The 22,963-nt window shown below is 71.3% G+C and overlaps 1 protein-coding gene across 1 annotated transcript in view; it reads right to left on the bottom strand.

Annotated features, from left to right (window-relative positions):
• Positions 1-288: 288 nt before the first annotated feature.
• Positions 289-22,963, bottom strand: part of LOC142827715 (DNA (cytosine-5)-methyltransferase 3A-like) — a 91,035-nt gene continuing 68,360 nt past the window's right edge. The window contains exons 5-7 of the mRNA XM_075923205.1: positions 13,666-13,712; positions 11,159-11,305; positions 289-812 (exon numbers count right to left, since the gene is read on the bottom strand). Coding sequence (XP_075779320.1) covers positions 513-812; positions 11,159-11,305; positions 13,666-13,712 — 494 coding nt within the window. The 3' untranslated portion in view covers positions 289-512. The remainder of the gene's footprint in view (positions 813-11,158; positions 11,306-13,665; positions 13,713-22,963) is intronic.

The raw sequence follows: 22,963 nt of genomic DNA, 5'->3' as shown, positions 1-22,963 counted from the left end.
CCCCATCTCCTCAGTCAGGCACCAGGGGCCCAGACGCCCCCATCTCCTCAGTCAGGCACCAGGGGCCCAGACGCCCCCATCTCCTCAGACAGGCACCAGGGGCCCAGACGCCCCCATCTCCTCAGACAGGCACCAGGGGCCCAGACGCCCCATCTCCTCAGTCAGGCACCAGGGGCCCCATCTCCTCAGACAGGCACCAGGGGTCCAGACGCCCCCATCTCCTCAGACAGGCACCAGGGGCCCAGACGCCCCATCTCCTCAGACAGGCACCAGGGGCCCAGACGCCGCCATCTCCTCAGACAGGCACCAGGGGCCCAGACGCCCCATCTCCTCAGACAGAAGCCGGGGTCCCGGGGTCCCGTCTGCTCACGCTCATAAGGCAGCCCACCACCCAGGCAAGGCCTCCTCTGCAGCTCCTGCGATTGGGAGGAGGTTCCTGCATGTCTGGCAGAGGCGAATGGAGCGCATTGCCAGCTCGCAGCGTGCCCGGCCCCTCACAAAGCCACCAGCGTTCACCCGCACTGTACCCTGCAGCTCTCTGGGCGCAGCCGCATGGCGTGGCACAGAGCAGGGGCCGGCACCCAACGCCCGAGGCGGCAGGTCGGTTCCGTGCCCGTTCGGAAGGGCCGGCGAAGCGGCAGCGAGGCCCCGTCCCGTGTCCAGCAGCACAAAGCCCAGGGCTCTGCGCCTCCCCCACATTGCACCGTTCCCCGCGCTCCCCGAAGCCAAGCGCGTGCCCCTCGCGCCGCCCCCAAGGAAGTTACACCCATGCCACGAACCTTGTCAAGCTGGGACGCCGACGGGGTATCAGTCTGTGGGGAGAAAGGTAAAGGAGAGGAGGGTGTTAGCAAACAGCCACATCAGTCAGGACAGCAGACGTGCCCGGGGGCACCGGGCAGGACACGCCGAGGGCCCCGCACCCCGGGCCCCTCACTCGAGGAAAGCGGCACCCCCAGCAGACGGGGGGGGGGGGGGGTAGGAGCTGGTGTCCCTCTTTCCCTGGCTGCTAAGCTCTTCTCTGCTGCCTGTCCTTCGGGTCGCCACGGCGCCTGTGCCCACCGGCCCAGCACGAGACAGGTGCCTGCGACCCAGCCAGCGGCTGTTCCGGCCACCCCCCCACGACGGACGGGGGGGCGCTCTGCCCTCGCTGGGCCCTTCCCTCCAGGGCAGGGCCCGGCTCTCGCCCAGAGCCCTGAGCTGTGCAGCCAGGCCCGCTGCTCCACGGCTGGCCCCAGGCCGGGTCCTCTGCCCTGCGGGGCTAGTCCCTGAGCCCCGGAGCCGCCGGGCGGCCGAGCGCGCGTCACGGCTGACACGGTGTCTCCGCCGAGCCTCAGCGAGGGAACTGAACGCTGCAGCTCGGGGGAAGCCCAGACCCCCGGCCCCGGCGCCAGCACCGCAGACCCATCCAAAGAGCCGTAGGAGAACCCCCCCGGCCAGCGCCAGACGGGGCTCCGCCGGAGGCAGACCCTGAGCAAAGCCCCCCCCAGGCTGGGTTTCGGTGTCACCACCTGTCTAGCGGCCCCCCGCGGAGGGCGGAGCCCATGGGGGGCAGAGCTCAGGGAGCCAACGTGCCCCACCGGGCCTGTCACTGGAGCAGACACCCCGCCAGGCGGTGTCTGCAGCTGGGGGGCCCAGGGCTCAGAGCGAGGGGCATTAGCCAGGGACCCCTTCCCCCGGGGGCGGTGCCTCCATCCCAGCCAATGCTACCAAGCCTGGCGCTTTCCCTGGGAGCTGCCCTAGGTCACCCCGGCTGGTTCCTCCCGGCCTAGGGCTCCAGGCTCGACCCGCAGCCCAGACGCACTCCGGGCAGCTCCCTGCACGCCCGCTCAGCGCAGGAGTGCCGGGCACAGCCGGGGCCAGCAGCACTCGAGGGACTCCGCAGCACGGCCAGCACGGAGCCGCAGCGCACTGGCAGCAAGGGCGCCCGGCTGGCAGGGATCCTGGCTCCTATGGGCAGCCCTGCCCCACAGCTGCCGCGGGAGCCCGGGACGATCTGTTCACCTCCCTCGCCTCAGCCGCGCCTGCGCAGTCAGCGCCTGAGCCCAGACTGTCTCCCTCGGTCCGCACACGGCCTCGCCCCGCGCACGACTGTTACGCTCTAGAGAGCGCGCGGCCTCGCCCCCGGCGCCACTGTGCCCCACTGGGCCCCTCGCCTGTCCCCGGCGCCACTGTGCTCCATTGGGCCCCTCGCCTGCCCCCGGCGCCACTGTGCCCCACTGGGCCCCTCGCCTGTCCCCGGCGCCACTGTGCCCCATTGGGCCCCTCGTCTGCCCCCGGCGCCACTGGGCCCCACTGGGCCCCTCGCCTGCCCCCGGCGCCACTGGGCCCCTCGCCTGTCCCCGGCGCCACTGGGCCCCTCGCCTGTCCCCGGCGCCACTGTGCCCCACTGGGCCCCTCGCCTGTCCCCGGCGCCACTGGGCCCCTCGCCTGCCCCCGGCGCCACTGGGCCCCTCGCCTGTCCCCGGCGCCACTGGGCCCCATTGGGCCCCTCGTCTGCCCCCAGCGCCACTGAGCCCCACTGTGCCCCATTGGGCCCCTCATCTGCCCCCGGCGCCACTGGGCCCCTCGCCTGTCCCCGGCGCCACTGTGCCCCATTGGGCCCCTCGTCTGCCCCCAGCGCCACTGGGCCCCTCGCCTGCCCCTGGCGCCACTGAGCCCCACTGGGCCCCTCGCCTGCCCCTGGCGCCACTGAGCCCCACTGGGCCCCTCGCCTGCCCCTGGCGCCACTGGGCCCCACTGGGCCCCTCGCCTGTCCCCGGCGCCACTGGGCCCCACTGGGCCCCTCGCCTGCCCCCGGCGCCACTGGACCCCACTGGGCCCCTCGCCTGCCCCCGGCGCCACTGGGCCCCTCGCCTGTCCCCGGCGCCACTGGGCCCCACTGGGCCCCTCGCCTGTCCCCGGCGCCACTGGGCCCCACTGGGCCCCTCGCCTGCCCCCGGCGCCACTGGACCCCACTGGGCCCCTCGCCTGCCCCCGGCGCCACTGGACCCCACTGGGCCCCTCGCCTGCCCCCGGCGCCACTGAGCCCCACTGGGCCCCTCGCCTGCCCCTGGCGCCACTGGGCCCCACTGGGCCCCTCGCCTGCCCCCGGCGCCACTGAGCCCCACTGGGCCCCTCGCCGCCCCCGGCGCACGGCCTCGCCCCAGAGGTGCAAACAGCAGGGGTGCGGGCTCCACCGTGCTCCTGCTCCCTGCATTGGAGAGCCCGTGGGGCTCCAGGGAAGGCTGCCGTGCTACGGGCGTCTCGCCTGGCCCCCCCGTCCCAGGGCTGCGGGGAGATCCAGGGGAAGAGCCGGGGGCACGGATCCGTGGGGCGACGTGCCGCGCAGTGAGTGCGGAGGGCCTGCTCCCGGGGTTCCGGCGCCGCCCAGGACACGTCGCAAGACACAGACCCTGAGGGCAGAAGGGAAGCCGCACAGGAAAGGAACAGCCGCCTGCCCCGGTGCCCTGTCCACGTGCCCATCTCCTTGGCGTCGGGGGCTGGCTAGGACAGCGGCCAGCACCTCGCCCTGCCGGGGGAAGGGCAGACGCAGGGCTGGCGAGCGGAGCCCTGCAGCCGGGCGCCCACTGAACCCAGCACCACCTGGGCAGCGGCACTAGAGGCCCCTGCTCCACTTCCGGAGAGCAACAGCCAGTCCCATGAGCGCAGGGCCCGGCCTACAGAGGCCCGGAGCCATCAGCCGCCTGCGAAAGCCCCGCTGGGCCTAGGGGCCTTGCATCTCGGTTACTGAGCAGCCGAGCAGCCCGTGACGCTTACCTCTCACTCGACTAGCGTCCCCGGGGGCGGCGGCAGCCAGTGCGCCCCGGCCCCGCTCCCCCGGAGCCCCCTCCCCTCCGCGCGAGCACCGGGGGAGCCAGTCCAAAACCAGCCCCCTCAGGGCCAGCCATGCAGGGGGGCAGCAGCCCCTGCCCCGCGAGGGGGGCGGAACGCGCCGAGGCGAGAGCCTTTGCTCATCGGCCAATCGACTGCTCTGTTACATCCCTGCGCACGTCGCCCCACAGCTCCCTGAGCTGCTGATCCCTGAGCCACCATGCTCATTGGCCCCTGTGCTGCTCGGGCCCCGCTCTGCCTCCTCCGCTGCTGGTCCACACCCCACAGCTCCAAGCGGGGCCGGCCCCACACGCTCTGAGCCACCAGGGCCCCGCTCTGCCGCCTCCGCTGCTGGTCCACACCCCACAGCTCCAAGCGGGCCGGCCCCACACGCCCCGAGCCACCAGGGCCCCGCTCTGCCACCTCCGCTGCTGGTCCACACCCCACAGCTCCAAGCTGGGCCGGCCCCACACGCCCCGAGCCACCAGGGCCCCGCTCTGCCGCCTCCGCTGCTGGTCCACACCCCACAGCTCCAAGCGGGCCGGCCCCCACACGCCTCCGAGCCACCAGGGCCCCGCTCTGCCGCCTCCGCTGCTGGTCCACACCCCACAGCTCCAAGCCGGGCCGGCCCACACGCCCCGAGCCACCAGGGCCCCGCTCTGCCGCCTCGCTGCTGGTCCACGCCCCACAGCTCCAAGCTGGGCCGGCCCCACACGCCCCGAGCCACCAGGGCCCCGCTCTGGCCGCCTCCGCTGCTGGTCCACACACCACAGCTCCAAGCCGGGCCGGCCCCACACCGCTCTGAGCCACCCGGGCCCCGCTCTGCCGCCTCCGCTGCTGGTCCACACCCCACAGCTCCAAGCCGGGCCGGCCCCACACGCTCTGAGCCACCCGGGCCCCGCTCTGCCTTCTCCGCTGCTGGTCCACACCCCACAGCTCCAAACCAGGGCGGCCCCACACGCTCTGAGCCACCCGGGGGCCCCGCTCTGCCGCCTCCGCTGCTGGTCCACACCCCACAGCTCAAGCCAGGCCGGCCCCACACTCTCTGAGCCACCCGGGCCCCGCTCTGCCGCCTCCGCTGCTGGTCCACACCCCACAGCTCCAAACCAGGCCCGGCCCCACACGCTCTGAGCACCAGGCCCCGCTCTGCCGCCTCCGCTGCTGGTCCACACCCCACAGCTCCAAGCCAGGGCCGGCCCCACACGCTCTGAGCCACCAGGGCTCCGCTCTGCCGCCTCCGCTGCTGGTCCACGCCCCACAGCTCCAAACCAGGCCGGCCCCACACGCTCTGAGCCACGCGGGCCCCGCTCTGCAGCCCTCCGCTGCTGGTCCACACCCCACAGCTCCAAGCCATGCCGGCCCCACACGCTCTGAGCCACCCGGGCCCCGCTCTGCCTCCTCCGCTGCTGGTCCACACCCCACAGCTCCAAGTCCCAGGCCGGCCCCACACGCTCTGAGCCACCAGGGCCCCGCTCTGCCGCCTCCGCTGCTGGTCCACACCCCACAGCTCCAAGCCGGGCCGGCCCCACACGCTCTGAGCCACCCGGGCCCCGCTCTGCCGCCTCCGCTGCTGGTCCACACCCCACAGCTCCAAGCCGGGCCGGCCCCACACGCTCTGAGCCACCCGGGCCCCGCTCTGCCTTCCTCCGCTGCTGGTCCACACCCCACAGCTCCAAGCCGGGCCGGCCCCACACGCTCTGAGCCACAGGGGCCCCCGCTCTGCCGCCTCCGCTGCTGGTCCACGCCCCACAGCTCCAAGCCAGGCCGGCCCCACACGCTCTGAGCCACCCGGGCCCCGCTCTGCCGCCTCCGCTGCTGGTCCACGCCCCACAGCTCCAAGCCAGGCCGGCCCCACACGCTCTGAGCCACCCGGGCCCCGCTCTGCCGCCTCCGCTGCTGGTCACGCCCCACAGCTCCAAGCCGGCCGGCCCCACACGCCCCGAGCCACCAGGGCCCCGCTCTGCCACCTCCCGCTGCTGGTCCACACCCCACAGCTCCAAGCCGGGCCGGCCCCACACGCCCCGAGCCACCAGGGCCCCGCTCTGCACCCCACAGCTCCAAGCCAGGCCGGCCCCACACGCTCTGAGCCACCAGGGCCCCGCTCTGCCGCCTCCGCTGCTGGTCCACACCCCACAGCTCCAAGCCGGGCCGGCCCCACACGCTCTGAGCCACCAGGGCCCCGCTCTGCCTCCTTCGCTGCTGGTCCACACCCCACAGCTCCAAGCCGGGCCGGCCCCACACGCTCTGAGCCACCAGGGCCCCGCTCTGCCTCCTTCGCTGCTGGTCCACACCCCACCAGCCTCCCAAGCCGGGGCCGGCCCCCACACGCTCTGAGCCACCAGGGCCCTGCTCTGCCTCCTTCGCTGCTGGTCCACACCCCACAGCTCCAAGCTGGGCCGGCCCCACACGCCCCGAGCCACCAGGGCCTGCTCTGCCTCCTTCGCTGCTGGTCCACACCCCACAGCTCCAAGCCGGGCCGGCCCCACACACCCCGAGCCACCAGGGCCCTGCTCTGCCTCCTTCGCTGCTGGTCCACACCCCACAGCTCCAAGCTGGGCCGGCCCCACACGCCCCGAGCCACCAGGGCCCTGCTCTGCCTCCTTCGCTGCTGGTCCACACCCCACAGCTCCAAGCTGGGCCGGCCCCACACGCCCCGAGCCACCAGGGCCCCGCTCTGCCGCCTCCGCTGCTGGTCCACACCCCACAGCTCCAAGCCAGGCCGGCCCCACACGCTCTGAGCCACCAGGGCCCCGCTCTGCCGCCTCCGCTGCTGGTCCACACCCCACAGCTCCAAGCCAGGCCGGCCCCACACGCTCTGAGCCACCAGGGGCCCCGCTCTGCCTCCTTCGCTGCTGGTCCACACCCCACAGCTCCAAGCCAGGCCGGCCCCACACGCTCTGAGCCACCCGGGCCCCGCTCTGCCTCCTTCGCTGCTCGTCCACACCCCACAGCTCCAAGCCAGGCCGGCCCCACACGCTCTGAGCCACCAGGGCCCCGCTCTGCCTTCTCCGCTGCTGGTCCACACCCCACAGCTCCAAGCCAGGCCGGCCCCACACGCTCTGAGCCACCAGGGCCCCGCTCTGCCGCCTCCGCTGCTGGTCCACACCCCACAGCTCCAAGCCAGGCCGGCCCCACATGCTCTGAGCCACCAGGGCCCCGCTCTGCCTCCTTCGCTGCTGGTCCACACCCCACAGCTCCAAGCCGGGCCGGCCCCACACGCTCTGAGCCACCAGGGCCCCGCTCTGCCTCCTTCGCTGCTGGTCCACACCCCACAGCTCCAAGCCAGGCCGGCCCCACACGCCCTGAGCCACCAGGGCCCCGCTCTGCCGCCTCCGCTGCTGGTCCACGCCCCACAGCTCCAAGCCGGGCCGGCCCCACACGCTCTGAGCCACCAGGGCCCCGCTCTGCCTCCTTCGCTGCTGGTCCACACCCCACAGCTCCAAGCCGGGCCGGCCCCACACGCTCTGAGCCACCAGGGCCCTGCTCTGCCTCCTTCGCTGCTGGTCCACACCCCACAGCTCCAAGCTGGGCCGGCCCCACACGCCCCGAGCCACCAGGGCCCCTGCTCTGCCTCCTTCGCTGCTGGTCCACACCCCACAGCTCCAAGCCGGCCGGCCCCACACACCCCGAGCCACCAGGGCCCTGCTCTGCCTCCTTCGCTGCTGGTCCACACCCCACAGCTCCAAGCTGGGCCGGCCCCACACGCCCGAGCCACCAGGGCCCTGCTCTGCCTCCTTCGCTGCTGGTCCACACCCCACAGCTCCAAGCCGGGCCGGCCCCACACACCCCGAGCCACCAGGGCCCTGCTCTGCCTCCTTCGCTGCTGGTCCACACCCCACAGCTCCAAGCTGGGCCGGGCCCCACACGCCCCGAGCCACCAGGGCCCTGCTCTGCCTCCTTCGATGCTGGTCCACACCCCACAGCTCCAAGCTGGGCCGGCCCCACACGCCCCGAGCCACCAGGGCCCCGCTCTGCCGCCTCCGCTGCTGGTCCACACCCCACAGCTCCAAGCCAGGCCGGCCCACACGCTCTGAGCCACCAGGGCCCCGCTCTGCCGCCTCCGCTGCTGGTCCACACCCCACAGCTCCAAGCCAGGCCGGCCCCACACGCTCTGAGCCACCAGGGCCCCGCTCTGCCTCCCTTCGCTGCTGGTCCACACCCCACAGCTCCAAGCCAGGCCGGCCCCACACGCTCTGAGCCACCCGGGCCACCGCTCTGACCTCCTTCGCTGCTCGTCCACACCCCACAGCTCCAAGCCAGGCCGGCCCCACACGCTCTGAGCCACCAGGGCCCCGCTCTGCCTTCTCCGCTGCTGGTCCACACCCCACAGCTCCAGCCAGGCCGGCCCCACAACGCTCTGAGCCACCAGGGCCCCGCTCTGCCGCCTCCGCTGCTGGTCCACACCCCACAGCTCCAAGCCAGGCCGGCCCCACATGCTCTGAGCCACCAGGGCCCCGCTCTGCCTCCTTCGCTGCTGGTCCACACCCCACAGCTCCAAGCCGGGCCGGCCCCACACGCTCTGAGCCACCAGGGCCCCGCTCTGCCTCCTTCGCTGCTGGTCCACACCCCACAGCTCCAAGCCAGGCCGGCCCCACACGCCCTGAGCCACCAGGGCCCCGCTCTGCCGCCTCCGCTGCTGGTCCACGCCCCACAGCTCCAAGCCGGGCCGGCCCCACACGCTCTGAGCCACCCAGGGCCCCGCTCTGCCTCCTTCGCTGCTGGTCCCACACCCCACAGCTCCAAGCGGGCCGGCCCCACACGCTCTGAGCCACCAGGGCCCTGCTCTGCCTCCTTCGCTGCTGGTCACACCCCACAGCTCCAAGCTGGGCCGGCCCCACACGCCCCGAGCCACCAGGGCTGCTGCCCCTGCTGCTGGCCACCCTTCGCTGCTGGTCCAGGCAGCCCCACAGCTCCAAGCCCCCGGGCCCACCTGCTCTAGCTCTGCTTCGCTGCTGGTCCACACCCCACAGCTCCAAGCTGGGCCGGCCCCACACGCCAGCCACCAGGGCCCTGCTCTGCCTCCTTCGCTGCTGGTCCACACCCCACAGCTCCAAGCTGGCCGGCCCACACGCCCCGAGCCACCAGGGCCCGCTCTGCCGCCTCCGCTGGCCCCCAGGTCCACAGGCCCCCACAGCTCCAAGCCAGGCCGGCCCACACGCTCTGAGCCACACAGGGCCCACGCTCTGCCGCCACCGCTGCTGGTCCACACCCCACAGCTCAAGCCAGGCGGCCAGCCCACAGCTCCAGCCAGGCCTCCACGCTGAGCCACCAGCTCCCGCTCTGCCTCCTTCGCTGCTGGTCCACACCCCACAGCTCCAAGCCAGGCCGGCCCCACACGCTCTGAGCCACCCGGCCCCGCTCTGCCTCCTTCGCTGCTCGTCCACACCCCACAGCTCCAAGCCAGGCCGGCCCCACAGCCTCTGAGCCACCAGGGCCCCCGCTCTGCCTTCTCCGCTGCTGGTCCACACCCCACAGCTCCAAGCCAGGCCGGGCCCCCACGCTCTGAGCCACCAGGGCCCCGCTCTGCCGCCTCCGCTGCTGGTCCACACCCCACCAGCTCCAAGCCAGGCCGGCCCCACATGCTCTGAGCCACCAGGGCCCCGCTCTGCCTCCTTCGCTGCTGGTCCACACCCCACAGCTCCAAGCCGGGCCGGCCCCACACGCTCTGAGCCACCAGGGCCCCCGCTCTGCCTCCTTCGCTGCTGGTCCACACCCCACAGCTCCAAGCCAGGCCGGCCCCACACGCCCTGAGCCACCAGGGCCCCGCTCTGCCGCCTCCGCTGCTGGTCCACGCCCCACAGCTCCAAGCCGGGCCGGCCCCACACACCCCGAGCCACCAGGGCCCTGCTCTGCCTCCTTCGCTGCTGGTCCACACCCCACAGCTCCAAGCCGGGCCGGCCCCACACACCCCGAGCCGCTGTTCCGGGCATCGCCATGCTGCCACTCAGCGCCCCACAGCGCAGGATCATGCGTGGCTCTAGGAACGCAGGTTTGTTGGTGCTGAGCATTCTCCAAGGCTCCCCAAACCGGGTGGGCACATGTACCTGAAACTGACTAAAAGCAGGAAACGACACTGACGCTCTCGTCTCACTGACCACAGCCTGTGAAAACAGCCTCGCTAGGGAGAGTTACAGTCATTTAGCTAAACTCTTGGTTTCCATTGTCTGTGCGGTCACTGGCATAGAGACAGCAGCCGTGCACTGGGCCTGCCGCGGGGGGGGGGCTGCTCTGTGACCCGGGTCCCCGCGCTGGCTGTGAGATCCCCACGGACTCACCCACGTGTGGATGGGCCCAGACACCCGGGCCCAGCCTGGGCAGGTAACAAGGCTCTTCCCGGGGGGCAAAGGGAGGGAGGTGGAGACGGACACCGGCTGGGGGCAGGGCTGGGAACTGGGCAGTCTTGTCTGGGACAACATGGACAGAAGAGATTCAACTGAGCACTGCGGGTTGAGGGGCTCTGGGGGGGGCCATGGACCCTCTGGCCCAAGGGGTCTGGGGCACCCTGGCCCTGACTCCTGCAGCCAGGTTGTGTCCCCCGGAGGGGCAATAACCCCCCCGTTCTACCGGCGGGCGGAGCCTGTTCTGGCTGCTCCGGGGGTGCAGGGTCGGGGGGACCCCGACAGGCCATCACACCGTGCAACTAGCTCAGGCCGGTGCTGGGGCACAGAGAGCAGTCGCGCGACTGGGCCAGCCTGGTGCCGGGGCCCAGACAGCAGGAGAACCTGGCCCAATGCTACCAAAGCCGAGCAAACCCGCAAAGCCCGAACAGGAGCCTGGCAGGCCCGAGTGCCTGCGCCTGCTCGGCCTGGCCCGCCAGCCTCGCCCTTGGCTCCGAGCCGACCCGGGCCAGGGAGAGGTGGGTGCTTTGTAGCGCTTCTCCTCCGGGCGCCCCGCAGAGGGGGAGCTGGAAAGGACACGAGGCGAGGCAGGTAACCCGCCTCCTGGCCTGAGCTCCCCACGGCCTCGCAGGCCCTGCCCCGCCCCTGCCAGCAGCGACTCCTGGCGTCCCGGCATGGGGCCCTGCACGCAGCTGTCCCCCAGGAAGCCAGCAATCCCCATGTGGGCACCAGCCTGTTACCAGAACCACTGGCCGCCCTCCCAACGCCGAGGCCAGGCCTCCCCTCGCCGCCCGGGCCAGGAGCAGCCGGGCCCCGCGGAGCCCTGTGTGTGCTTGGCAGACCAGGGGAGGCTGCCCCAGGAGAAAGTGGGGAGCGGGAGGCCCGAGGGCTCGGAGGAGAACGCTGACACTGGGGGGGTGGGGCTGCCCAGAGCCCTGCGGGCGGCTCCCCTGGCCAGCCCTGCCCTCCAGAGCGCCCCGCGCCCGGCCAGGCAGCAGCCACCTCCTTACCTCCCTCTTCCACCTGGCCAGCCACTCGTCCCGCTTCCTCTTGCTGATGTAGTACGGGTCTCCGGCCTGGAAGGTGAGCCGCTGCACAGGCCTCTGGCGCAGGCTCGACTCCCAGCCCAGCCCGCCACGCAGCCGGCCTCGGGCACCCTGCTCACAGCAGAGAGAGGAGAGACATGGCTGAAAGGGGCCGGCCCGCCGCTCTGGGGACGGGTCAGGCTCTGGGGGACAGGGGAGGAGGTCACGGCTCTGGGGACGGGTCAGGCTCTGGGACGGGGGAGGAGGTCACGGCTCTGGGGACGGGTCAGGCTCTGGGACGGGGGACGGGTCACGGCTCTGGGGACGGGTCAGGCTCTGGGACGGGGGAGGAGGTCACGGCTCTGGGGACGGGTCAGGCTCTGGGACGGGGGATGGGTCACGGCTCTGGGGACGGGTCAGGCTCTGGGACGGGGGAGGAGGTCACGGCTCTGGGACAGGGGAGGGGGTCACGGCTCTGGGGACGGGTCAGGCTCTGGGACGGGGGAGGGGGTCACGGCTCTGGGGATGGGTCAGGCTCTGGGACGGGGGCCGGCCCATGGCTCTGGGGACAGGGGAGGGGGGTCACGGCTCTGGGGACGGGTCAGGCTCTGGGACGGGGGCCGGCCCGTGGCTCTGGGGACAGGGGAGGAGGTCACGGCTCTGGGGGACGGTCAGGCTCTGGGACGGGTGGCCGGCCCGTGGCTCTGGGGACAGGGAGGAGGTCACGGCTCTGGGGATGGGTCAGGCTCTGGACGGTGGGCCGGCCCATGGCTCTGGGGACAGGGGAGGGGGTCACGGCTCTGGGGACGGGTCTGGCTCTGGGACGGGGCTGGTCCCGTGGCTCTGGGGACAGGGGAGGAGGTCACGGCTCTGGGGACGGGTCAGGCTCTGGGACGGGGCTGGGTCGCTAGGGACAGGGGCTGGCCCACGGCTCTGGGGACATGGCGCACGGGGCTCGCTGGGGACAGCAGGCAGAGAGGGAGACCACGACTCCCTGTGGGCGGCCTGAGTGAGGCCGGAGCAGGGAAGTGGCTCTGCCCACCCAGAGCAGGGCCTGCCCTGCGGCTGCACCAAGAAAGCACGCTGGCTCCGGGAGCCAGGCCCCCAGCCACCCGGCTCCTTCACTGGAGGGGCAGGTTTCTGCAGCTCCCACTTTCCCTCCAGAGCCAAGTGCCAAGAGGCCGCCGGCGGGCGCAGGGTCCAGCCCCGGGGCGCTCTGCCAGCTGCCTGCGAGAGCGGGTTATGGGGAGGGTTTACAGCAGCTGGTACCACAGAGACCCCAGGCCAGGATTCCCCGAGCCCGTGTGTGTCCGATTGGTGCTCACACGCAGGCCTGGGAGGGCCCCCTTCGTCTAGCCGGCCTGTCTGGGCGCCGCACGGGGTCTAGCCGGCCTGTCTGGGCGCCGCACGGGGGTCTAACCGGCCTGTCTGGGCGCCGCACTGGGTCTAACCGGCCTGTCTGGGCGCCGCACTGGGTCTAGCCGGCCTGTCTGGGGGCCCCACGGTGCCTAGCCGGCATGTCTGGGCGCCGCACTGGGTCTAACCGGCCTGTCTGGGCGTCGCACGGGATCTAACCGGCCTGTCTGGGCATCGCACGGGGTCTAGCCGGCCTGTCTGGGCGCCGCACTGGGTCTAACCGGCCTGTCTGGGCGTCGCACGGGATCTAACCGGCCTGCCTGGGCATCGCACGGGGTCTAGCCGGCCTGTCTGGGCGTCGCACGGGGTCCAGCCGGCCTGTCTTGGCGCCGCACGGGGCCTAGCTGGCCTGTCTGGGCGCCGCACGGGGTCTAGCCGGCCTGCCTAGGAGTCGCACGGGGTCTAGCCGGCCTGTCTGGGCGCCGCACGGGGTCTAGCCGGCCTGTCTGGGCGCTGCACGGGGTCTAACCGGCCTGTCTGGGGGCCCCACGGTGCCTAGCCGGCCTGTCTGGGGGCCCCACGGGGCCTAGCCGGCCTGTCTGGGCGCCGCACGGGATCTAGCCGGCCTGTCTGGGTGCCGCACGGGCTCTAGCCGGCCTGCCTGGGCGCCGCACGGGGTCTAGCCGGCCTGTCTGGGTGCCGCACGGGGTCTAGCCGGCCTGCCTGGGAGTCGCACGGGGTCTAGCCAGCCTGTCTGGGGGCCCCACGGTGCCTAGCCAGCCTGTCTGGGCACCGCACGGGATCTAGCCGGCCTGTCTGGGCGTCGCACGGGGTCTAGCCGGCCTGTCTGGGAGTCGCACGGGGTCTAGCCGGCCTGTCTGGGAGTCGCACGGGGTCTAGCCGGCCTGTCTGGGTGCCGCACGGGGCCTCTCTCGCTCACTGCAGCTGGGTCTAGTTCCACCGTGACTCCCCAGGGCAGATGTGGCCTCCCAGGCGCCCGGCTGCTGCCTGCCAGGACCTGGCCACGCAGCCCAGTGGCTACTCAGTTGTGCCTGTGTTCCCAGGCTGCCTTAGCTCTGGGCTTCGCTGGGCAAGGCAGGGGAGGCCCCAGGGCCGCGAGCCTGGCCCGTACTTGCCTCCATTTTCAGGGAGTCGTAGCTGGCTTCCTCCTTCTCTTCTTTGCCTGCAAGCAGAGGAGAGCGCGTCAGCGGGGGGCTGCAGCCCGGCACACGAGCCAGGCAGCGGCCTCCTGGGACCCCCCGCTCCGCCTCCAGCCCTGCGCCACCCCCATGTCTCCCTCCGGCGGGCCCTCAGCAGACCTCCTGCGCCCGCGCCTCTCCGCAGGGGCAGGGGCTGCCTTCCCCAGGCCGGCCGCCACGTCCTGTGGGCTCCAGAGCCGGAGACTGTGGGGGGTGGCGGAGGGGAGGAAGGGCTCGCGGCCCGGCGCAGAGGGCTCTGGTTTCCTGTGCATCGAGCCATCTCGCTGCCTCGCAGGTAAGTGCAGAGCTGCTGCTGCTGCTGCTGCTGCTGGGAAAGCAGCTAAAAATAAACCAGCCGCTCCAGGGCCGTGTCCCTCCGACACGTTCAGCCGCCTTCCGAGGCCACACGCGGGGGGCATGTGCTCGCGGGGGGTGGGGCAGCACGCCGCCGCGGCACAGGGCCTCTCAGGGCCCCTCCCCCAGGGCCAGGTACCCCTGCAGCCCCGCAAACCCAGCCCCGCTAGCCCCCGCGGCTCTGGCCCCGCCCTCCAGCGCCCCCCAGCTCCGGCCCCGCCCTCCAGCCCCCCCGGCTCCGGACCCGCCCTCCAGCCCCCCCGGCTCTGGCCCCGCCCTCCAGCGCCCCCCGGCTCTGGCCCCGCCCTCCAGCCCCCCCCGGCTCCGGCCCCGCCCTCCAGCCCCCTCCCCCCCCGGCTCTGGCCTCGCCCTCCCAGCTCTGGCCCCGCCCTCCAGCCACCGCCCCCCATGCTCTGGCCCAGCCCTCCAGCCCCCCCGGCTCTGGCCCCGCCCTCCAGCCCCCCCCCGCGGCTCTGGCCCCGCCCTCCAGCCCCCTCCCCCGCGGCTCTGGCCTCGCCCTCCAGCCCCTCCAGCTCTGGCCCCGCCCTTCAGCCCCCTCCCCCGCGGCTCTGGCCTCGCCCTCCAGCCCCCCCCCGGCTCTGGCCCCGCCCTCCAGCCCCCCCCTGCGGCTCTGGCCCCGCCCTCCAGCCCCCTCCCCCGCGGCTCTGGCCTCGCCCTCCCGGCTCCGGCCCTGCCCTCCAACCCCCTCTCCAGCTCTGGCCCTGCCCGGCAGCCTCCCTGCCCTCTATCCCTTGACTCCACCCTTCTGATGCGCCTCCAGGCCAGCCCTGGCCTAACCTGTCTGTGCTGCTACACGCTGGGCCGGGCCCGGGCCTGACCGAGACGCCCACGGGCTCCTGCCACGGAGGGCGGGTGCAGCGGAGCGGAGGAGCACGGGGTCTGAGTGCACGCGGGCGGCTCTGCCGCCCCTGCGCCCCCGGAGCTCTGCTCCCAAAGCTGCGCCGGGCTGGGCCGCACGAGCAGCCCCCCGTGTGCGGGCCCAGGCCGGGCGGCGCGCGAGGCAGGCCTGGGCCCGGCTCCGAGGGGGGGAGAGGAATGGCTCAGCCGCGGCGCGGGCCTCCTCCCGAGGGGCAGTGCCCGAAGCCCGGTCGCTGGGCCACTCAGCAGCCAGCTCCCGGACGGTGCCGCCACAGCAGCAGGGCCCGGGCAGGAGGCCGGCGGCTGCCCCGTCGCCCCTTCCCACTGCTGAGTATGACTGCCCCCCTTGCGACTGGGAATGAGCTCACCCCTCGCCCTGGTCCTGCCCCCTTGGGTCACCTGCAGGGGGGCTAGCCCCACACAGGGGAGCCTGCCCCCCAGGCAAGGCAGGGAGGCTGTGGGGGCAAGGCAGCCGTGCCAAACACCTGCGGGCAGCGGCACACCAGGCCAGACTGCCCTCAGCCACACTGCCCAGCTATCCAGCTCCCTGCGAGCCCGAGGGTCACTGCCAAGACGCCTCGGCCGGCCACGTGGCTAGCGCCGAACCTCCGGGCTCCCGCTCCGCCCTGGAAGAATCACGGCCCGTTTCTCTCTCCGGGGAACGTGCCAAGAACGTGGGTGAGGAGTCCAGCACAGAGCGTGGCTGGAGGCAGCGCCCGGCGCCAGACACGTGTCCCACGCTGCCTCTGACTGCCGCAGGGCTCGGACTAGCCCGTATCCAGCTAGCCGGCGGCCCGGAGCCCGTCCCCGGGGCAGTAGGGGTCACGCAGCGAGGGACTGGAAAGGACCCCAGGGGCCTGTCAGCCTGGAGTCCGCAGAGGAAAGGCGTCTCTCGAAATCCCGTCGAGCGACTCACATGACAGCGAGGCGGCAGCTGCAGCAGCAGCGACAGGAAGGAGAGCCCCGGCTGCGTGGGTGGGTTGCAGGATGAGACGAGCCGCCCGTGCGAAGTGGCGGTGAAAAGGCCAGCGGGGCCCGAGGCTGGAGCAGCAGAGCCCTTGTTCCCTCGCCCCGGAGACAGGAACTCCCGCTGCAGCAGGCGCAGAGAAGAGCTGCCAGTGGGATCGGCAGCCTGGCCGAAAGACGGCGGAGATGGCCCGGCGTGCGCTGCTGCTGGCCAGACACCCACCCCGAAGGCAACGAACAACGGGCGAGCCCGGAAAGCCCCCGGCATTTCTCTGGGTTTCAAACACCTGCCCAGACGCCCGGAAAAGGGGCCCTGCCTGGGAAAACTGGCCTGGTAACCCCGTCACGTTCAAGTCCTCATGCCCCCCCATTGCCTTGCAGTTCCCGTGGGGTCAGGACTTCCCGTTTGAGAACGGCCGCCGTGGGGCGCCAGGCCCAGGGAGAGTGTGGGGCCGGGAACGAGAAAGGCTCTTGAGCAGCCTCCCAGCGGGCGTCTGGGGCGAGCAGCTTGCCTGTGACTGCTGCTGGGGGTTCTGGTCCTGACCCCCAGGCGTCAAGGTTTCCTGGTTCCCGGTAGGCGCGTTGCTCCCGCCGGCACGCTGAGTGGGGTTTGCTTTTCCATCTCCTTCCTCGGAAGCCGCAGGCGATGGGGGACAGCGCTCCGGGGTGGCGGGCTCTAGCCCACGTGCTCCGGGGCTGGCTGAGCCCCAGCGACGGGCTCAGAAGGAATCCTTCCCTTCGTCTGCACGGTGCAGGGTCCTTGCCAGGACTGTCTGGGGTCCCTCGTCACTGCAGGGTTCCCGCGGGTCCCTCCCAGGCTCTCTCGGCGGCAGGTCACGGCCTCAGCCCTGAGCTCCACCGTCGGCTGCCGAGGGCCGAGCAGATGGGATGGTCAGATGGTCCCTTCTGGCCTTACTTCGCCCTTCGCACTGCTGCGACCTCACCCGCCCCGGCGGCCTGCTGCCCCCGCGGAGCCGCTCCCCTCCTGCCTGCAGCACGCCCGGAGTGGGGGTGCAGGAATGGCCCGGAGGAACTGGACGCTTCCCAGGGTGCTGGTCCCCGGAGCGCACGCGCCTGGAAAAGCAGCTCCCAGCACTGCACACGCTCCTTTAGGCCACACACCTGAGGCCTGGCCCCCGGGGGTCACAAGCCAGCCAGTGCCCGGGCCCAGAGGCATGGCCCAGGGCTCTGCGGGAGCCACTGGCGGAGGGAGGCGCTCAGCCTGGCGCCTGGACCAGCCACTGGGCCCAAGCACCGGAGAGGGCGAAGGCGAAAGGCGCCAGAGGGCACCTGGCCATAAGCGCGGGGAGGCCGAATTCCAGCACCAGACACGCCAGCCAAAGGCCCAGGAATGCACCGACCTGGCCACACGCAGACGCACCCGGGTGCTGGGGAGAGCCGGCGTGGGCTCTGGAAGGGCCCCACCCTGCAGGCGCGCTGGGGGGCACCGGCACACGGCCCAGTGCCTGGAGTGTCCTTAGGCTGCCAGAAAGCCTCCGGCAAGGCGTCTCAAGCACCAGGGAAGAGGGGGAAGATGCTCCAATGGCTGAGTCGCTGGATACAGGACAGGAGGCTGAGGGCAGGGACGAACGGGCAGCGTCTTAGCCCCCTGCTAGAGCCGGGCCAACCCCAGCCCCGCACTCAAAACAGGGAGCAGTGACTGGCGGCCCCTGGCATCTCGCTGGGAAGCTGTGCGGCCCGACATCACGCATCCATGCGGCTCCCGACAGCCACTGGCAGCATTTGCAGATGATACAAAAATACTCAAAAGTGCTGAGCCTAAAGCAGACAGCAAAGAGTTACAGGGAACAGCCGAGCGGCCAGGCGGGGGCGGAGCAATGGCCCCTCCAGCCCAGGGGGCCCAGAGGGATTGAACAGAAACAGGGAATCACCAAGTGATTCCCCCCCGTCACCCATTCTCAGCTTCTGCCAAACAGAGGCAGGGACACCAGCCCTGCCCAGCCTGGCTCAGAGCCACTGATGGACCTAACCCCCATACATGGATCTAGCTCTTTTTTGAACCCTGTTAAAATCTTGGCCTTCACAACATCCTCTGGCGAGGAGTTCCACAGGTGGACTTTGCTGTGAGAAGAAAGACTTCCTTGAGTTTGTTTTAAACCTTCTGCCTGTTTATTTCATTTGGTGACCCCTAGTTCTAATGTTATGAGAAACAGTAAATAACACTTCCTGTCGAGTTTACAGACCCATCATACCCCCCTTCTCTCTTTTCCCAATCTTATTCCTCTCTCCCAGGTGGAAGCTGTTCCATAATCCCTAATCATTTCTCTTGCCCTTTTCTGAAAGTATTGCAATGCCAATATACATTCTTGAGAAGGGGAGACCAGAATTTCATGCAGTATCCAAGATGTGGGCATGCTACGGATTCAGAGACACAGTGTCATCTTTTCTGCTTTCATTCTCTATCCCTCTCTTAGCGATGGCCAACCTTCTGTGCACCCGAGTGGATGTTTTTCAGAGAACTATGCACAATGGCTCCAAGATCCCTCTTGAGTGGTAACAGCTCATCTAAACCCCAGTACTTTGCATTTACCACCATTCCATTCATTTGCCATTTCGTCGCCCAATCACGTAATTGGGTGAGATCTTTGTGAAGCTCTGCACAGTCGCTTTGGGCTTAGCGATCTTGAGCAGTTTGGTGTCATCTGCAGATGTCGCCACCTCCCTGTTCACCCCTTTCTGCAGATCACTGATGAACAAGTTGAACAGGATGAGTCCCAGGACAGAGCCGGGAGGACCCCACTAGTTACCTCTCTGCACTCGGAAAACGGACCATTGATTCCCACCCTTTGTTTCCTGCCTTGTAACCAGTTCTCAACCGTCCCTCTGATCCCATGACAACTGACTTGACGGAAGAGCTTGTCCAAGGCTTTCTGGAACCTACGTACACTGTAGCCACTGGACCCCCGTGTCTGCACGTTGTGACCCCCCAGCAGAACCCACGGGTCTGTCATTGCCTGGGTCGCCTCTAGAGCGGTTTTTAAAAACTGGCGTCGCATTAGCCCCCTCCAGTCCTTTGGCAAGCAGCGGATTTAAAGGGGAGGCTGCAGGACTGGTGTTTTCTCCAGCCCTGCTGTTCTTCGAGACGTGTTGCTCACGGCTGGTCCGTGTTCGGCGCCTGGGTGCTGGCAGGTTCCCCTCAGTGGCATCTTGAGGGGACTGGCTCTGATGCCCTCTGGGATGGTCTGAGGAGCGCTGCTGCCTCCCCCTCCCCTCAGTTCCCTTCAGCAGTGGGGAGGGGAGGGTGGGTCCCGGAGCGGCCACGAGAACCATCTCGAAGAACAGCAGCGCGGGAGCAGGGAACTCCCTTCGCCAGGGCTTTGCTCCCGGCCACCGCACAGCAGGGGACTCCCCAGCAGGCCCACGGGGGCAGGGAAGAGTTCCCGGGCGCGCAGGCTGCAACGCGGCTCTGCCGAAGCCAGCATGGCCTCAGCCTGCGGCCCTGGATGGGACCGTGCCCCAGGACGGCCGCCCCAGACGCCTCGCTCTGGCTGAGCGGGCCCACGGTCGGCAGAGGCCGGGCCTGGGCCAGTGCAGGAGGTGGCCCCGCTGGAGCGTGTCTGGGAGGAAGGGAAGGGAAGGGGAGGAAGGGAAGGCCCTTCGTCCCGTCTGCTGTCACAGTGAGGGGCTGGAGGCCAAAGGAGGGGCGCACGGCCTCCTCGCCTCACTGGCGTGGTGCAGAGCCCACGGGGGCCGTGGCGGACACTGCACGCAGGCTCTGCTCTCGGTCGTCTTGCTGGCGCCGTGGCCACGAGGAAGCGACCTTCCACGGCAAGTGGGAAGGGCAGCAGGAGCCTAGTGTCACGTTGCTGAATTGGAGGGAAGCAGCCAGATCGCTGCTGCACCCCTAGGTGGGGGTGTTGGCCCCAGAAATTGGTGGTCGCCAGTCAGGGGGACTGTAAAGAGCCCCGGATTTGAGCAATTCGCCCTGAGCGGACGCCCTAAGCTGTGCCCAGACACGGCCCGGTCCGTCACACCTAGTGAGAGCCAGCGCAGGGACTGGCGCCCGGGATCGGACGGGCACCGCGTGGGGCAATGCGTCTGACGGTGGAGAGCGGAAGGGGGCCTGCCCAGGGCCCTGCCCCCCACAGAGGGGATGGGGCTGACACACAGCTGCCTAGCGCACCATGGCCTGGGGGCAATGTGGAGCCCACGGCGGTGTGTGCCGAGCCCCTCCCCACAGGTGACGTGGCACGAAGGACACTGAACAGGAGGTCCCAGGCCACCCGCAATAGCCCCCCTGAGCCTTGGGACCGTGCTGTGCAACTGGCCAAGGGCGATGCCACATCCCCCGGCAGCCCAGTGGCCGCTCCCCTGCATCCTCCCGCGGGGCAGCCATGCGGGGCCCTGCTACCGACTCGGCAGCCACGGGCTGAAGGCAAGCGCGAGGTCTGCCAAGCCCCAGGGCCGGAGGAAACGGGCCAGTGGCGGTTCTGTGCAGAGCCACGGCCCGTGGGTGGCGTGGGGGGGCCCGGGACGGCCCCTGTGGGGAGCAGAGAAGAGGAGCCTCTGCCACGAAGAGTGCGTGGAGCCCTATGGCCGCAGGGCAGAGAGGGGGGTGGCAGGCCCTGGTCGGAGCCACGTAGCCACAAGCGAATGGCCTCAGGCCAGCGCCAGCCCGTGCGCCAGGCTCCGTGTGCGGCTCGCTGGCAGCGCCAGGCCCGGCTCTGCACGGCCGCCTGCCCGGGAGGGCGCAGCACCGCAGCCTCCTGGTGCTAGCGGGGCTGGGCACAGGGCGCAGGTGTCACGGTGCGGCGGGTTCTCGGTTCGCAGGGACAGCGCAGCGCGGGGACCAGACTCATGTCTCTCGGGGGGAGGGGCCCTGCCCTCCCCCCTCCCCCCTCCTTTCCCCCTAAGCCCCTTCGCTCTAGCCCTTCCCCCAGGCCCTACTGCCCAGCCTGGACTCAGCCCGTCTGCCCCTCTGTTCCCTTTCCCGGGGGGTATCTGCCGTCCCCTGGCCCTCAGGACTGAAAGGCTGCACACTCCTTCCCCGCGAGCCCTGCCCAGCCTGCCCCTCCTCGTCCAGACAGTGCTGCGGTGCCGGGGAAACTGAGGCACGCCCAGAGTCGTTCCAGACCAGCACAGGACAGCACCCCCCAAGGCACAGCGAGAATCCAGAGCGACTCATCCCGTCCCCGTACGTCACGCAGGGAGCTGGCAGGGCCAGGCTCCGGGACCGCGGCGATTCCCTGCTGGGGCCAGGGGGCCCGCAAAGCCGCTCGCTGGGTCGGGGCTGGCGCAGAACCCGGCCCACGCTCAAGGCGCTGCCCTGGCTTTTCTGGGCCCCGGGGGCCCGGCCCAGCACCGGGCCTGTCTCTGGCCGCGCAGCGCCATGCCGGGCGCCCGTCGCAGGGCAGGATCTCCAGCCCGAAGGAGGGGTGCGCCGGGGCCGTGCCCATTCACAGCACCCAGCATTCCCCCCGGTGCCCCTCCCCCCGGGCCTCCGCAGGGACAGCAGCCTGGCCCTGGGCCGCCCAGCCGCTCTCCACTGCTCCCCTTCCGTCTCCCTGCTTCCCGGTCAGCGGGGAGCCCGGGGGGGCAGTGGGAGGCACTCGCAGCTCCTATGGGGCGGCAGCTGCTCCCTCCCTGCGGGGCAGGCCAGGGGACGGGCTCCGAGCCCTCCGACTCACCGCCAGCCCCGCCGGCTGGAAGTGGGGCGCAGCTCTTTGGGCTGGGCCCCGTGGCTCTGAGCTCCCAGCCCGGCTCCCGGGGCGCCCTCCCGTACAGCCCCGTCCCATGGAGGCTAGCAGCACGGGCGGACAGCAGGCCCACGGGCGGTCAGTAGGCCCACGGGCAGACAACAGGCCCACGGGCGGACAGCAGGCCCACGGGCAGTCAGAACCCATGGGCGGACAGCAGGCCCACAGGCAGACAGCGCCCACGGGTGGACAGCAGGCCCACGGGCAGACAGCGCCCAAGGGTGGATAGCAGGCCCACGGGCAGTCAGAACCCACGGGTGGACAGCAGGCCCACGGGCAGACAGCGCCCACGGGTGGACAGCAGGCCCACGGGCAGTCAGTGCCCACGGGCAGTCAGCGCCCACAGGCAGACAGCAGGCCCATGGGAAGTCAGCGCCCACGGGCAGACAGCGCCCATGGGCGGACAGCAGGCCCACGGGCGGACAGCGCCCACGGGCAGACAGCCCCCACGGGCGGACAGCAGGCCCACGGGCAGTCAGCGCCCACGGGCAGTCAGCAGTCCCACGGGCAGTCAGCAGGCCCACGGGCGGACAGCAGGCCCACGGGCGGACAGCGCCCACAGACGGACAGCAGGCCCACGGGCAGACAGCGCCCACGGGCAGACAGCCCCCACGGGCGGACAGCGCCCACGGGCGGACAGCGCCCACGGGCAGTCAGCAGTCCCACGGGCAGTCAGCAGGCCCACGGGCGGACAGCGCCCACGGCGGACAGCAAGCCCACGGGCAGTCAGCAGGCCCACGGGCAGTCAGCAGGCCCACGGGCAGACAGCGCCCACGGGCGGACAGCGCGCCCACGGGCAGACAGCAGGCCCACGGGCAGACAGCCCCCACGGGCAGACAGCAGGCCCACGGGCAGACAGCAGGCCCACGGGCAGTCAGCGCCCACGGGCAGACAGCCCCCACGGGCAGACAGCGCCCACGGGCAGACAGCAGGCCCACGGGCAGACAGCCCCCACGGGCAGACAGCGCCCACGGCAGTCAGCGCCCACGGCAGACAGCGCCCACGGGCAGACAGCGCCCACGGGCAGACAGCGCCGACGGCAGACAGCGCCCACGGGCAGACAGCAGGCCCACGGGCAGACAGCGCCCACGGGCAGACAGCAGGCCCACGGGCAGACAGCGCCCACGGCAATCAGCGCCCACGGGCAGACAGCAGGCCTACGGGCAGACAGCCCCCACGGGCAGACAGCAGGCCCACGGGCAGACAGCGCCCACGGGCAGACAGCCCCCACGGCAGACAGCAGGCCCACGGGCAGACAGCAGCCACGGGCAGACAGCGCCCACGGGCAGACAGCAGGCCCACGGGCAGACAGCAGGCCC

The sequence above is a fragment of the Pelodiscus sinensis genome, chromosome 3 (genome assembly GCF_049634645.1).
Source record: "Pelodiscus sinensis isolate JC-2024 chromosome 3, ASM4963464v1, whole genome shotgun sequence".
Lineage (NCBI taxonomy): Eukaryota > Metazoa > Chordata > Testudines > Trionychidae > Pelodiscus > Pelodiscus sinensis.
Note: the sequence above shows the minus strand (reverse complement) of the source record. Positions and strands in the feature narration are given on the sequence as shown.